This window comes from Salvelinus namaycush, chromosome 3, assembly GCF_016432855.1.
Source record: "Salvelinus namaycush isolate Seneca chromosome 3, SaNama_1.0, whole genome shotgun sequence".
Taxonomy (NCBI): Eukaryota; Metazoa; Chordata; class Actinopteri; order Salmoniformes; family Salmonidae; genus Salvelinus; species Salvelinus namaycush.
Window position 1 is genome coordinate 23,081,112 of NC_052309.1, and position 17,410 is coordinate 23,098,521.

Genomic DNA, 17,410 nt, shown 5'->3' on the forward strand with positions numbered 1-17,410 from the left:
GGGAAGTAAAACAGCATATGTACACCAGAGGATGCTGGTGGGAGGAGTAAAGTCTGATTGTAAAGACTAGAATGGAATAAATGGAACGGTATCAAACACATCAGGCATATAGAAACTGTTCTATTTATTGTATTGACTCTGTTCCATGTATTCCATTCCAGCCATTACAATGAGCCTGTCCTCCTTTAACTCCTACCACCAGCCTCTGATGTACACTTCAATGATTTTCCAGTCGATGAAATCTCCCTTAATGCCAGTGTATTCAGACTACTCCCCTTATGCTTCTACATTGATGACACTCAGGGGAACAATGAAAAAAGGGTAACACTTTACTTGACACTGCTCATAACCATGTCATAATATGTCACAACAGCTGACATAACTTGACATAACATGTCATAATATGGTCATAACACTGTCATGACCCATATTTACACCTGTTGTGACATACAGTATATTACATTATTTTATGGCTGGTTATGACACCTACATTTATTCAAATTATTTGTTCAGATAATTGATTTCCCTGCTAAGAAGTTTCCTTTTGTTTGAAAGTTTGTTTATAAAATCCTTTGTTTGTAATGAATTCTTTACAGTCATGTTTTTTTCCATCATATTTTAAATAGCTTATAGAAAATATGACACTGTCATAAAGCATTATGACCAACCTTCGTCACTTTATTTGGACCAAGAAAATACACTTTATGACACTGTCAAAAAACATGACCATCCTGTGTCACTTTACTTGGACTAAGAAAATACACTTTATGACACTTTCAAGAAGCATTCTGACCATCATAATCATATAAGCCAGATAGGCCTATCACGTGCATGCCGTTATATCAGTTATCAGTCAAAAAGAGGGTGTCTTGTCCTGCTCCTGAAATCTGCTCCTGCATTCATCCCAGTCATCAGCAACAGAGCATTGGGGTAGGTGCGTGTCTGACATCAATGTGTATGCAATTAATATGCAATTAATATAATAATTTAATATGGTCAATAAAAAACAAACAGAACTATACAGTTAACACGTAGGCTATGGTGTAATGGAATATTTTGCCTTGTGTGGTAGGTTTTTTGGGTTTTGACACTCTTATGTAGGCGTCATAACCAGCCATAAAAGAACACAATATACTGTATGTCACAACAGGTCTAAATATGTGTTGTGACAGTGTTATGACCACATTATAACAGGTTGTCAGCTATTATGACATATTATGACATGGTTATGATCGTGTCATAACGTGTTATGACTCTATGTGTCAAGTAAAGTGTTACCGCAAAAAATGACTAATGCCTTTTTTATAGCTTCATTTGGCAGGTTATAGCAGACACTGTCATGCATGCCTCAGACTTTATATTCATTGGCTTTAATTAGGACATACAATTGGGGTCAAAGGAACTGATTACTATGGCTCCCATTCCACACCCCATTTTAAATCTTTATTGGAAAATGATACTAAAAGGACCAACAGCATTTACAATATTCACATTGGAATCTAACTTTGTTAACGTTCTTCGTCCAAATTGCAGACCCGAACACAGTTGTACCGGACCCAGTGATAACAGAGAAGCCCAGCCAAGAGGAAAACGTTGTGAAGGAGACAACCACCAAACCAAATAATAAGGGGGGCAGGGGTGGAGCCGTGGAGCCAGGCAACAAAGGTGAGGATGCTCAGACTTGTGGGAAAAGGAGTATTTGCCACAGTATGACCCCTGTTTCCCGGTTTTGTGCTCTAGTCCTTATTATCAGTGTGCAAGATTTGACTGTAACCTTCAATGCCAAAAGGTCATGGTTTGCTTCCAATACTGTATCCCACTCTGTGAAACCATTGTTCTCTGTACAATGCTCCCCCACATCCGCCACACACACACACACACACACACACACACACACACACACACACACACACACACACACACACACACACACACACACACACACACACACACACACACACACACACACACACACACACACACACACAGTATTGTATAACTAAACTTGTGGGGAAACCCAATTCAGTCCCATTCAAAATCCTATTTTCCCAAAACCTAACCTTAACCCTAACCTTTAACCTAACCCTAGCACCTAACCCTAATTCTAAGCTTAACACTAATTCTAACCTTAACCCTAAACCCACTAGAAATAGCATTTGACCTTGTGGGGACTAACAAAATGTCCCGGGTTGGTAAAATTATTTGTTTGTTTACAATTTTTGTGGACACACACACACACACACACACACACACACACACACACACACACACACACACACACACACACACACACACACACACACACACACACACACACACACACACACACACACACACATTATATGTTTCCCTTTTGGTTTGAGAAAGTTACACTGATCCACTTTTTTAATTATGCTGAGTAGTAATGTGGATAGACACGGTGCTCAAGTGTGGTAATGAAAAATTAAAATCCTAGCTGTTAGGCTGAGATCTAGCTGCAGATAAAGAGCAGGATTTCTGCATATTGGATAGATCCATTTGTATTTATTTTGCTAGGGTTTCAGTCACCAGAATGGTATTTTTTTACAGGGAAGCAGAAAATGCTGAAGTTTATATAGGTTTAGAAAGTCATTTGGGCCCAAGGGTTCTGGCTCTGCTGCAGGACAAAATAAAATCAGATGTTCTGGAAAAAGTGGCCTTCCCTCTCATCATGGACAGCTGCCAAGTCTCCCACAGTGCGGTTTTCTTTCAATGTGAAGGTTTGGCAGACATTTTTCTTGATGTGTGTTTCTTTGAACTTTTGTTTCTGTCCTATTCCTTTAACTGCATAGAAGGAAGAAGAGCGCCGCCATAACAACCTGTTGAGTCTGACTTACCCGAGAGCTCTCATACCTCGGGTGAAGAGGAATGTAATAAAGGTCGATGGTTTATCATGCCTGTCTGCACAGCTCCACAGCTGAACGCGGCCAAACGCACACAACTGATCCAAAGCCAATCAGGACAGCAGACACAATATGCATGGGTTTATTGTCAGAGCTGCCAGCAGGAACGAAATGATACGTTTCAACTTACAAATACTTCATCATTTAAACATTTGGGGATACTTTTGGGAAGTTTATCCCTCTGCTATAAAGTTAAAAGATACTGTGAGATATTCGTTACAATGCTTTGCCTTTGTTGTGTTGAAGCATCGCCCTGTTTGACAGAGGAGCACAGATATCATAGGTAATTCCAATCAAATTTTATTTGTCACATGCACCAAATACAACAGGTGTAGACTTTACCATGAAATGCTTACTTACGAGCCCTTTCCCAACAATGCACAGTTAAAAAGTAAGAAATGGTAACGTAATAAATAATGAGGCTTTATACAAGGAGTACATGTAACAAGTCAATGTGCAGGGGTACGAAGTAGTTGAGGTAATATGTACATGTAGGTACGGGTAAAAGTGACTAGGCAATCAGGATAGATAATAATCAGAGTAGTAGCAGTGTATGTGAAGCGTGTGAAAGTGTGTGTGTGTGTGTGTGTGTGTGTGTGGGTGTGAGCATATGTAGTGTGTGTTGGAGTGTCAGTGTAATAATGTCTGAGTGTGTGAGTTCAGTGATTGTGCATAGATTCAGTGTAAGAGAGTCAGTGCAAAAAAGGGTCAATGTAATAGTTCGGTGGCCATTTAATTAAATGTTCAGCAGACTTATGGTTCCAGACTTGGCGCTCCGGTACCGCTTGCTGTGCTGTAGCAGAGTGAACAGTCTATGGCTTGGGTGGCTGGGGTCTTTGACAATTTTCCGGGCCTTCCTCTGACACCGCCTGGTATAGAGGTCCTGGATGGCAGGGAGCTCGGCCCTAGTGATGTACTGGGCCGTCTGCACCACCATCTTTAGCGCCTTGTGGTCAGATGCCAAACAGTTGCCATACCAAGCGGTGATGCAGGCAATCAAGATGTTCTCAATGGTGTAGCTGTACACCTTTTTGAGGATCTGAGGGCCCATGCCAAATCTTTTCAGCCTCCTGAGGGGGTAGAGGCGTTGTCATGCCCCGCCACGACTGTGTTGGTGAGTGTGGACCATGTTAATTCCTTAATGATGTGGACACTAAGGAACTTGAAGCTCTCGACCCGCTCCACTACAGCCCCGTTGATGTGGATGGGGGCGTGCTCTGATCTCCGTTTCCTGTAGTCCACGATCAGCTCCTTTGCCCTGCTAACGTTGAGGGAGAGGTTGTTGTCCTGGCACCACACTGCCAGGTAACTGACATCCTCCCTATAGGCTGTCTCATCGTCGTCGGTGATCAGGCCTACCACCATCTGGTCATCAGCAAACTTAAGGATGGTGTTGGAGTCGTGTGCGGCCACACAGTTGTGGGTGAACAGGGAGTACAGGAGGGGACTAAGCATTCAGAAAAATGCTTTTAACAAGGGAAACGGCTTCCTTCTGCCAATCATTCAATCGATTTAAATGTAAAATGTTGTTTTCTCTGTAATACAAAGAGGTTAAACCTCTTTAATTTGTATGCACATTTTTCCTGAGCTATTAAGCTCTTTGGAAGCAGAAGCGGTCTCCGTAGAATGTGAGGAAAACACATGATAAATAACACGTTCTGTACAGTCATTCATGCTCAACATCTAAATTAAACTGGGTAGAGAGATAGCCAGAATAGATTTCTATAAATTATTCAGAACATTCTGAAGTGTTGGCATGGGCTTACAGTTAGGTGCAAATGTGAAAATTTGTTCACCCAGAAGTAATTTGAATAATTCTAGTGTTTCATAATCATTCAGACGATCTTGAGGAAAGCCAATGTTCCGTGTCACGATAACGTCCTCTTATTAACTGGCAGGTGGTCTTCATTAATGTGAGCGAGAACAAACTAGTCTTTTGTTCACTCAACATATTTCTGACAAGCAGGAAAATAAAAGCAATGGGGACCGACAGACTTCCATTGCCTTCAACACACACATTGGGCTCTATGGTCTCATGTACGATCAATAGTCTGTTGTTTTCCATCTGCCAACTTTGAAATGGGATTTCCTTCCGCTTTCATCAAGGTCATCTTACCCTGCAAAATAAATGAACAAATAATAAGAGCTGAGATTTGGTTCACTGTGGAATCCATCCCTCCATCCCCAGTGTAAACGTACAGTGGCTTACGCAAGTATTCACCCCCCTTGGCATTTTTCCTATTTTGTTGCCTTACAACCTGGAATTAAAATTGATTTTTGGGGGGGTTTGTATCATTTGATTTACACAACATGCCTACCACTTTGAAGATGCAAAATATTTTTTTGTGAAACAAACAAGAAATAAAACAAAAAGTCTGAAAACTTGAGCGTGCATAAAAATTCACCCCCCTCCCCCCAAAGTCAATACTTTGTAGAGCCACCTTTTGCAGCAATTACAGCTGCAAGTCTCTTGGGGTATGTCTCTATAAGCTTGGCAAATCTAGCCACTGGGATTTTTGCCCATTCTTCAAGGCAAAACTGCTCCAGCTCCTTCAAGCTGGATGGGTTCCTCTGGTGTACAGCAATCTTTAAGTCATACCACAGATTCTCAATTGGATTGAGGTCTGGGCTTTGACTAGGCCATTCCAAGACATTTAAATGTTTCCCCTTAAACCACTCAAGTGTTGCTTTATCAGTATGCTTAGGGTCATTGTCCTGCTGGAAGGTGAACCTCCAGCAAATCTCTGGAAGACTGAAACAGGTTTCCCTCAAGAATTTCCCTGTATTTAGCGCCATCCATCGTTCCTTCATTTCTGACCAGTTTCCCAGTCCCTGCCGATAAAAAACCATCCCCACAGCATGATGCTGCCACCACCATGCTTCATTGTGGGGATGGTGTTCTCGTGGTGATGAGAGGTGTTGGGTTTGCGCCAGACATAGTATTTTCCCTGATGGCCAAAAAACAAAATTTTTGTCTCATTTGACATGCCTTTTGGCGAACACCAAACGTGTTTGATTATTTTTTTCTTTAGGCAATGGCTTTTTTCTGGTCACTCTTCTGTAAAGCCCAGCTCTGTGGAGTGTACGGCTTAAAGTGGTCCTATGGACAGATACTCCAATCTCCGCTGTGGAGCTTTGCTGCTCCTTCAGGGTTATCTTTGGTCTCTTTGTTGCCTTTCTGATTAATGCCCTCCTTGCCTGGTCCGTGAGTTTTGGTGGCGGCACTCTCTTGGCAGGTTTGTTGTGGTGCTATATTCTTTCCATTTTTTAATAATGGATTTAATGGTGCTCCGTGGGATGTTCAAAGTTTCAGATATTTTTTTATAACCTAACCCTGATCTGTACTTCTCCACAACGTTGTCCCTGACCTGTTTGGAGAGCTCCTTGGTCTTCATGGTTCCGCTTGCTTGGTGGTGCCCCTTGCTTAGTGGTGTTGCAGACTCTGGGGCCTTTCGGAACAGGTTTGTATATATACTGAGATCATGTGACACTTAGATTGCACACAGGTGGACTTTATTTAACTAATTATGTGACTTCTGAGGGTAATTGGTTGCACCAGATCTTATTTAGGGGCTTCATAGCAAAGGGAGTGATACATATGCACGCACCACTTGTCGTTTTTAGAATTTTTTTCACTTCACCAATTTGGACTATTTTGTATATGTCCGTTACATGAAATCCAAATAAAAATCTATTTCAATTACAGGTTGTAATGCAACAAAATAGGAAAAACGGCAAGGGGGATGAATACTTTGCAAGGCACTGTAGCTAGCAGCCTCCGTTTTGACAGTGCGGCAGCAGCATTGGGCAGGCAGTCAGCAGTGGAAGCGATGCTCCCAGGCAGGCAGGCAGCAGTGGAAGCTATGCTCCCAGGCAGCCAGGCAGCAGTGGAAGCTATGCTCCCAGACAGACAGGCAGCAGTGGAAGCTATGCTCCCAGACAGACAGGCAGCAGTGGAAGCTATGCTCCCAGACAGACAGGCAGCAGTGGAAGCTATGCTCCCAGGCAGACAGGCAGCAGTGGAAGCTATGCTCCCAGGCAGACAGGCAGCAGTGGAAGCTATGCTCCCAGACAGACAGGCAGCAGTGGAAGCTATGCTCCCAGGCATACAGGCAGTAGTGGAAGCTATGCTCCCAGGCAGACAAGCAGCAGTGTGCGCTATGCTCCCAGGCAGCAGTGGAAGCTATGCTCCCAGACAGACAGGCAGCAGTGGAAGCTATGCTCCCAGACAGACAGGCAGCAGTGGAAGCTATGCTCCCAGGCATACAGGCAGCAGTGGAAGCTATGCTCCCAGGCAGACAGGCAGCAGTGGAAGCTATGCTCCCAGACAGACAGGCAGCAGTGGAAGCTATGCTCCCAGGCATACAGGCAGCAGTGGAAGCTATGCTCCCAGGCAGACAAGCAGCAGTGTGCGCTATGCTCCCAGGCAGCAGTGGAAGCTATGCTCCCAGACAGACAGGCAGCGGTGGAAACTGTGCTTCCAGGCAGGCAGAGCTGGGATGCAGCGGAGTATAAATAGTGAAGAAGGGGAGGGAGGGTTAGGGAGGGAGGCTTCAGGACCACACAGGAAATAGGCATGCCACTCTAATTGGACTCAGTCCTCATCCTCTGTGTCTAATGAGAGACTGGTGTTTTCTTTTCCCTCAAGCCGGTAATATACATTTAAACAGTTTCTCTTCCTTTACCCCCTCATGTGGAGTTATAACATATGGCTAAACATACACAGTTTAATCCTCCCCTCGCTCTCAAGATGCATGCCAAGAAGAAATGAGCTATCATCTGTCTAAAACTGACACCCCCACATGCTCACAAAGGCCACACAGTCAGGAAGCCCCTAGTTACTCACTCAATTCAGAGGAATAATGGAAGAAGCCTTTTTTCTCTTTGAGAACCCATTTGCACACTCGCAGGGTTCCACCTCTATCATGATCAGCAACAGTACAGCTTTGTCTGACAGTCTGCCAAGCAGACCACTGCTCGTTCTTTCCCTGCTGCTAACTGATTCCTTTTTTCTTCCATCCACAGACACCATGAACCAGGACAACAAGTCAGACTCGTCCGACTCAGCGGAGGGTTTCTTTGCCTCCAAGCCAGCGCTGTTTGCAGTCATCGGGGCGGGATGCGTCATCTTCCTCCTGATCATCATCATCCTCATCGTCCTGCTGATCAAGCTGAAGAAGAGGAACCGCAAGCACACCCAGCAGCGGACCACCGCTCTGTCACTCAGCACGCTGGCCAGCCCCAAGTGCTCTGGGAACGCCGGCTCCGAACCCAGTGACATCATCATCCCGCTACGGACTACAGAAAACAACTACTGCCCCCATTACGAGAAGGTGAGCGGGGAATACGGCCATCCGGTTTATATAGTCCAAGAGATGCCAGCGCAAAGCCCAGCCAACATCTACTACAAGGTCTGAGGCAACGACTATGTCTAGGATGCTTGCTGTAGGGGAGAATTCTGGCCTACCTTTTACTACCTTGTCCGTCTGATGTTGAAAGACACTTTTGATGTTCAAAATAGTGACACAAGAACAGAAATGAAAGAAGGTTGTCCTGGACACAGTAGTTGAAACATGTTTTATGTTTCCGGATAGGCCAAAGGCAGGTTTTGAAGAGTTTGTGTCGTCTTCTCTTCCTGCTTCAAGCTAGAAATTTTAATTCGCCCAAGTTTTGCTATACTGTGTGTCTGAGAAGACTATAAGATGGTAAAGCCTATGGCGTAGAGAAGCCTTCACTCTGACAATGGAGACGAGTTGCAAACAGGGTATACTACACAAACAAAGGACCCTGCAATAGGGCTGTCACTCATGGGCTCCATTCCTGTAATGAAGCCTCCATGGTTTGCTCAGAGACAGAAAAAGGCACAGTGTGATGACAGCAAAATACACTTCCCTTTCACAACAAATGTGTTTTACCTGCGCTATTGTTTTTTATCAGTCACCTACAGTAGCTTGCTTTTCACCAGTGTCTGCTCCTTCAACATTGTGTTTCTTTTCTACTGAATATCTAGTTAATACATGCTATATTATGGTAAATATTAATATTTCTACTGAATATCTAGTTAATACATACTATATTATGGTAAATATTAATATTTTTCATGTATCCTTTACTGATACTTTGTCACATGTAGGACGATCTCTGTCATTAATGGCTATTTTGAGGTTGTCCACTCTTTCTGTTTATAAAAAAAAAAACACTTACATATGTAGGTCCCATAATTGTGTTCAGTATGTGTCTCCTGTTATATTTCTTTAAGCGTGTCAGAACAGGCAAAGTCAGGTATGCAACTGTGGTGGGAAAAAACTAGCAATGAACATGTCTCACCCTGGATGTGAATTAATGAAAGACAAATAGCTCATACTCAATTGCGGTGAGAGGTCATCATGACTGAAATAAATTTTAAGAAAATGAAAAGGTTATGTTTCAAAATGACAGGTCACTTCTGTGTCTGAGCGGCCTCGAGGGTTTTCATTCCGAGTTTTCCCCTTTGTGAAAAAGAATAACAAGATCAAATTTGTTTGAGCAGAAAAAAGTGTGGAAGCAATTAAGATGTTATCAAAGGAGCAGAGCCTTTTGCTCCCACCTAAAGGCCGTGCTCTCAGAAGAATTGGATGACTTCGGAGGGAATGATTTGCGTTCACCTAACGGTATGACATTTGTAGTGATAGTTCTGCGCCCGGAGACAGTGGAATGCTAGGGATGTAGCTAAGGATGGTTTTATTGTTTGCCACATTCATGTTTGAGTCTGAATTCATTCATAGCCACTTAGGCATGGTGCCTGGATCAGTCGTGTGCTCAGAATGAGAAGGGATGCAGGTAATGTCCAACGTGCTGTGCATCTCCATAAAAGCTTGTTAGAGGACAATGGAAAGAGTTTGGCAACCAGCTCCAGTCCCTATTCTCCTCAACTGTGCGATGATGAGAAAACCAAACCTTTAAAAAAAAACACAGCGCAGACAAGAGAGGTACAGAGTGGACACTTAAAGTAAGTAATGATTCTGCTACATTACAAATTGTTGTACAAACGTAATTGCAATACAGTACATATTTATCTTAAACTGTTCCTACTCACAAAAAGGTTTTTTTAATTCCTAAAGAGTTTTACCCTTGTTACAACCGCAAAGGGATGGCGCTAAAACATCTCTGGTGTCTTCAGGAGGAGGACTAATGACTTACCATTCCTATCACCTGGCATCCTCAAAGACCAGGCAAGATTACACTGGTACCAAATTGTTTTCAACATGAATCATCACACATGTTTTCTGTTTCAATATCTTATCTCCATGTACTTAAGTGGGTCCCATAGTCTAGTCGTGTGTGTTTATTTTGAAACAAGATAGATACTGTCATGTATTTACAGTAGAATTACTCTGGCATACTTTTCATGTTGATAACATTGAGATTATTTTAAGTTATTAAGAAGTTTATCAGCGAGAGCAGGACATGTGCTACCAGTTTGTTGGCATTGTTTCAGATAAGAGAGCAGATTCACTGTTATTTAGATGGACGTGACTAGACTGACATATTTGTTTGCTTTGAGGGTTAGAGCAGATTGACTGTTCTTTTGAAACATTATATATATTTTTTTTTCAGTCTGGATTTATTTGGATAAATTAACATTGTTTCGCTCAAAAATAGCCTCAAAGTTGACTTTTGCCTTCCCGGTGTCTTGTACATTATCACTTACATTACAGAAATAAATTATGTCTACAACATATACAAATATGACTCTAACCATGATTTGACATTTTTTAAACATATTTTGTTTGTTTTGAACTGAATTATACTGTAACTAAGTTTTATCAAAGTGTTAAGAATAAAGCTCAAATTAAGTCAATGACCAACTGGTAACAAACAGAATCCTAATTCTTTAGATATTGAACAAGCATTGTTTTATTGTTGTGTGTTGTTTGTCATTGGGTAAAGGTATAGTTTATTACACAATGATCATCTTCACAATATTTAAGGATAATGTGTACACCACTGTGTGATCTTCAATTATTTACAGTAACACAATACCCTGTAGTCCTAGAAGTAACATGTGATGTCCCTTTACTGCTTGTTTATTGTTTTTTATTTTATTTTTGGTAGTACAGTGGCCTAAAATAATGTAAATATGTGAAAAAGTACCATTTTAAAGTTAGATTTAATAGAGACCCATTTATGATCGTAAAATGTGTTTTTTTAATGCAGAATTTTGTAAATAGGTGTGTTTCTGGAAAGACATTTTGTATAAATCTTGATTTTTTTATAGACACAAATCTCTTAGAGCGGGTGTTTTAAGTGCCAGGCCTTACAAGGAAAGAAGAAAATTGTATCATTGTTCACCACATACATACAACATGAGAACCATTATTTCCCCTCAGTTTCATTCTTGCTGTCACAGACTGTTTGTGGGTGGGTGGGGACTGGATTGGGAGTCTAGAGAAGGGCCAGATACTCTCCTATACATTTGATAGATTTTCTCTGTGACACAGTCACCTCTTGAAATCCATGGATATGTTAGCGATCTTAAAAACAGGGTATGGTGAGCAACCAAGTAAATACTTGATGCCTTGATGTTTTGATCAAGATGAGTCTGAGTATAATACAATGCTCCAAAGGTAAAAAAGAAATGTTTTACCCATGCTGAAATAGTCAGATGAGCAATACATTATTCCGGGCATCTTTCCGTGCAAGTTTCCCTAAACTCTCTGTATGGTCTCACTGACCAAGGATACAGTAATTCCATCTCTAGTCGTGAGAGTCCAAGGTGAAGAAGAAGCATCGTGCTTGGAGGAGGTCTGCTGAGCTTGCGACTTTGGGAAATAAATAAGGCCAACATACATGGCTCTATCTCAGTCCTTCGACACCCCTCAAGGTGAAATGGACACGCTCTCTTGACCTCCGCAGATTATCACGATATTATCTCTGGCTCGCTCTAATGAGAAAGCAGCTCAAGCCCCAGACATTTCCTCAGCTATCAGCCACACAGCCAATTTCAGCCCACCTCTGCTGTGCTGTGTATGGTGGCCAGGCCACTCGCATAGTTGAAAAATATTACAGCAGTGCTTAGCAACCTGATAGCTGAAGTGTGTGACCATCTCCATGCTATAGGAGTAAGAAGGAAAATATCTACATTATTTGGTTTGGTTTTCCTGCTCAATACAGTTTAAACAGTAATGGCGTGTTCAGTGTGACTGGTTGCTCACTTTCCCTGCCCTCAGTAAATCATTATTGTCATTGTTTTATTTCTGTTCATGATTCAGTATTATTTTCAATGTACATGTATGCAATCCCAGTGAATTTGTTTTTTTGCGTCTGCTCCATGTTCATATATTTCGCCTTTCATTCACACGCAGCTTCAACACCCATGTTCAACATAACCAGTTACTATGGAATGGAAATTCCATGAGCCAAGTTTGAAATCCTGATATTGCATATTGATAAATAAATTTTTCCTATGGATTTATCTGGTGTCGTCTTTTATAAAAAAAAATCTATAACATATGGTGCATTGACCCTGCACAGTAGAATGTGTCTTACGCAAGGCACCCCTGTGTGTGTACAAAACATTAGGAGCACCTGGCAGACTGACCAGGTGAAAGCTATGATCCCTTATTGATGTCACCTGTTAAATACACTTCAATCAGTGTGGATGAAGAGGAGGAGATATGTTAAAGAATTATTTTTTAAGCCTTGAGACAATTGAGACATGGATTGTGTATGTGTGCCATTCAGAGGGTGAGTGGGAAAGACAAAAGATTTAAGTGCTTTTGAACGAGGTATGGTAGTAGGTGCCAGGCGCACTGGTTTGAATGTGTCAAGAACTGCAATGCTGCTGGGTTTTTCACGCTCAACAGTTTCCTGTGTGTATCAAGAATGGTCCATCTCCCACCGGACATCCAGCCAACTTGACACAACTGTGGGAAGCATTGGAGTCAACATGGGCCAGCATCCCTGTGGAACGCTTTCAACACTTTGTAGTCCATGCCCTAATGAATTGAGGCTGTTCTGAGGGAAAAGGGGGGTGCAACTCAATATTAGGAAGGTGTTCCTAATATTGTGTACATGCAGTGTATATTTCAACAGCCACATTTCTTAGCTGAACAAAATAAATGTTGTTTTATCATTATTTTACATCCAAAACTTTGATCTGTCTCTGTAAGACAGGTGTTCCATCTGAAGCCTATGTTTTAAATAGATGGCTTAGAGAGTGCTGCTGGATTCACAGATCCTCTGTTTCTCTCCTCTTTAATATGCAAAACATTAAGTAAATACTTGACTGGGTCCAATATGAAGCACATATGGCATGTCATTTGCCTTGTGCCAGGGATTCAAAAACTCAGGATGTTCTCTGAGAGATACTCCAGACATCTTGCAACCATGGAGTGGCACTTGGAGGGCATGCATGGAATTAGATTCCCGACCTCTATCTGAGAGTAATGCAATATAGGCAACAGCCTGGGGGAAGATATGCTCATCTGCCACTAAGCCCAGAGAGAGTTTGTTTATTTGGATTCCCATTAGCTTTTGTAGAGGCAGCATCTATTCTTCCTGCGGTCCACAAAAAAACACAAAACATGACAAGTAACTAAACACTGATACACTGTTAGACAAGGGTAGTACCACAAACTTTAAATACCGTGATATACAAACAATATGAAAATAAATAAATTATTATATACAAACACAGTCCCCGCTGTTCCATGAGATGTTGTTGGATCTTTTTTTAAGGTAATTTTGCTGTTTGCGTGAGTAATTGGAGGTGGAAGGGAGTTCCGTGTGATTGTGGCTCTGTATAATACTGTGTATTGCCATGAATTTGTTTTAGACTTGGGGACTGTGAAGAGGCCCCTGGTGGCATGTCTTGTGGGATATGAATTCCACACAATCTGGAATTTTCATTACAGTAATACTTCTCATAAAAAGTAGATCAGAAGCAATTCATCTCTCTTCAACCCTCAACCAGGAAAGACTGGCATGCATGTTGTTTATGTTAGCTCTGTATGTGCAGTTAAGGGCAAGGCGTGCCGCTTGGTTTTGAGCCAGCTGTAGCTTTGCTAGGTCTTTCTTTGCTACACTTGACCATATTACAGGACAATAATCAAGATGGGACAAGATCAGAGCCTGGTCAACTAGTACAGTTGATTTTTGTGTAAAAAACTCAGAACATCTTTTAATAACAGACATACAGTTGAAGTCGGAAGTTTACATACACTTAGGTTGGAGTCATTAAAACTCATTTTTCAACCACTTCACAAATTTCTTGTTAACAAACTATAGTTTTGGCCAGTCGGTTAGGACATCTACTTTGTGCATGACACAAGTCATTTTTCCAACAATTGTTGACAGACAGATTATTTCACTTATAATTCACTGTATCACAATTCTAGTGGGTCAGAAGTTAACATACACTAAGTTGACTGCTTGGAAAATTCCAGAAAATTATGTCATGGCTTTAGAAGCTTCTGATAGGCTAATTGACATAATTTGAGTCAATTGGAGGTGTACCTGTGGATGTATTTCAAGGCCTACCTTCAAACTCAGTGCCTCTTTGCTTGACAGCCTTCATACCGCTCAGGAAGGAGACACGTTCTGTCTCCTAGAGATGAACGTACTTTGGTGTGAAAAGTGCAAATCAATCCCAGAACAACAGCAAAGCACCTTGTGAAGATGCTGGAGGAAACAGGTACAAAAGTATCTATATCCACAGTAAAACGAGTCCTATATCGACATAACCTGAAAGGTCGCTCAGCAAGGAAGAAGCCACTGCTTCAAAACCGACATAAAAAAGCCAGACTAAGGTTTGCAACTGCACATGGTTGTACTTTTTGGAGAAATGTTCTCTGGTCTGATGAAACAAAAATAGAACTGTTTGGCCATAATGACCATCATTATGTTTTGGAGGAAAAATGGGGAGGCTTGCAAGCCAAAGAACACCATCCCAACCATGAAGCACTGGGGTGGCAGCATCATGTTGTGGGGTGCTTTGCTGCAGGAGGGACTGGTGCACTTCACAAAATAGATGGCATCATGAGGGTTGAAAAGGATGTGGATATATTGAAGCAACATCTCAAGACATCAGTCAGGAAGTTAAAGCTTAGTCGCAAATGGGTCTTCCAAATGGACAATGACCTTGCCACAAAGTTGTGGCAAAATGGCTTAAGGACAACAAAGTCAAGGTATTGGAGTGGCCATCACAAAGCCCTGACCTCAATCCTATAGAAAATTTGTGGGCAGAACTGAAAAAGCATGTGCGAGCAAGGAGGCCTACAAACCTGACTCAGTTACTCCAGCTCTGTCAGGAGGAACGGGCCAGAATTTACCCAACTTATTGTGGGACGCTTGTGGAAGGCTACCCGAAATGTTTGACCCAAGTTAAACAATTGAAAGGCAATGCTACCAAATACTAATTGAGTGTATGTAAACTTCTTACCCATTGGGAATGTGATGAAAGAAATAAAAGCTGAAATAAATCATTGTACTATTATTCTGACATTTCACATTTTTAAAATAAAGTGGTGATCCTAACTGACCTAAAACAGGGAATTATTACAAGGATTAAATGTCAGGAATTGTGAAAAACTGAGTTTACATATATTTGGCTAAGGTGTATGTAAACTTCCGACTTCAACTGTACCCCTTCCCATCTTCACAACAACTTTGTCAATTTGATTTGAATTTGATAATTGACCATCCAGTGTTATACCTAGGAGTTTAGTTACCTCAACTTGCTCATCCCTTTATACAGAACTCCTATTGAGGTTAATGTTTTAGAGAATGTTTCGAGCCAAATAAACTCAGCAAAAAAAGAAATGTTCAACAACTGAGACAAAAACTGAACAAGTTCCACAGACATGTGACTAACAGAAATGGAATAATGCGTCCCTGAACTAAGGGGGGGGGGGGGGGGGGGGGGGTCAAAAGTAACGGTCAGTATCTGCGTTAAGTACTGCAGTGCATCTCCTCCTCATGGACTGCACCAGATTTGCCAGTTCTTGCTGCAAGATGTTACCCCACTCTTCCACCAAGGCACCTGCAAGTTCCCAGACATTTCTGGGGGCAATGGCCCTAGCCCTCACCCTCCGATCCAACAGGTCCCAGACGTGAGATCCAGGCTCTTCGCTGGCCATGGCAGAACACTGACATTCCTGTCTTGCAGGAAATCACGCGCAGAATGAGCAGTATGACTGGTGACATTGTTATGCTGGAGGGTCATGTCAGAATGAGCCTGCAGGAAGGGTACCACATGAGGGAGGAGGATGTCTTCCCTGTAACGCACAGCATTGAGATTGCCTGCAATGACAACAAGCTCAGTCCGATGATGCTGTTTTTAATTGTATTTTTATTTCACCTTTATTTAACCAGGTAGGCCAGTTGAGAGCAAGCTCTCATTTACAACTGTGACCTGGCCAAGATAAAGCAAAGCAGTGCGACAGAAATAACAACAACAGAGTTACACATGGGACAAACAAACGTACAGTCAATAACACAATAGAAAAATGTGTATACAGTGTGTGCAAATGAAGTAAGGAGGTAAGGCAATAAATAGGCCATTAGTGGCAATGTAATTACAATTTAGCAATTTACACTGGAGTGATATATGTGCGGATGAGGATGTGCAAGTAGAGATACTGGTGTGCAAAAGAGCAGAACAACAAAATATGGGGATGAGGTAGGTAGTTGGTTGGATGGGCTATTTACAGATGGGCTGTGTACAGCTGCAGCGATTGGTAAGCTGTTCTGACAGCTGATGCTTAAAGTTAGTGAGGGAGATATGTCTCCAACTTCATTGATTTTTGCAATTCGTTCCAGTCATTGGCAGCAGAGAACTGGAGGGAAAGGCGGCCAAAGGAGATGTTGGCTTTTGGGATGACCAGTGAAATATACCTGCTGGAGAGCGTGCTACGGGTGGGTGTTGCTATGGTGACCAGTGAGCTGAGATAAGGTGGAGCTTTACCTAGCAAAGACTTATAGATGACCTGGAGCCAGTGGGTTTGGCGACGAGTATGTAGCGAGGACCAGCCAACGAGAGCATACAGGTCGCAGTGGTGGGTAGTATATGGGGCTTTGGTGACAAAACGGATGGCACTGTGATAGACTGTATCCAATTTGCTGAGTAGAGTGTTGGAGGCTATTTTGTAAATGACATCGCCGAAGTCAAGGATCGGTAGGATAGTCAGTTTTACGAGGGTATGTTTGGCAGCATGAGTGAAGGAGGCTTTATTGCGAAATAAGAAGCCAATTCTAGATTTAATTTTGGATTGGAGATGCTTAATGTGAGTCTGGACACACTGCCCCAGACCATGAAGGACCCTCCACCTCCAAATCGATCCCACTCCAGAGTACAGGCCTCAGTGTAACGCTCGATTCCTTCGACGATAAACGCGAATCTGACCATCACCCCTGGTGAGACAAAATCGCGACTCGTCAGTGAAGAACACTTTTTCCCAGTCTTTTCTGGTCCGGCGAAGTTGGGTTTGTGCCCATAGGCGACAGTGGGT

At 42.2% G+C, this 17,410-nt stretch overlaps 1 protein-coding gene across 1 annotated transcript in view; it reads left to right on the forward strand.

Annotated features, from left to right (window-relative positions):
* Positions 1–12,371, forward strand: part of LOC120045086 (ephrin-B1-like) — a 77,022-nt gene extending 64,651 nt beyond the window's left edge. The window contains exons 4-5 of the mRNA XM_038989956.1: positions 1,534–1,665; positions 7,947–12,371. Of these exons, the coding sequence (XP_038845884.1) occupies positions 1,534–1,665; positions 7,947–8,338 (524 nt within the window). The 3' untranslated portion in view covers positions 8,339–12,371. The remainder of the gene's footprint in view (positions 1–1,533; positions 1,666–7,946) is intronic.
* The last annotated feature ends 5,039 nt before the right edge of the window (positions 12,372–17,410 follow it).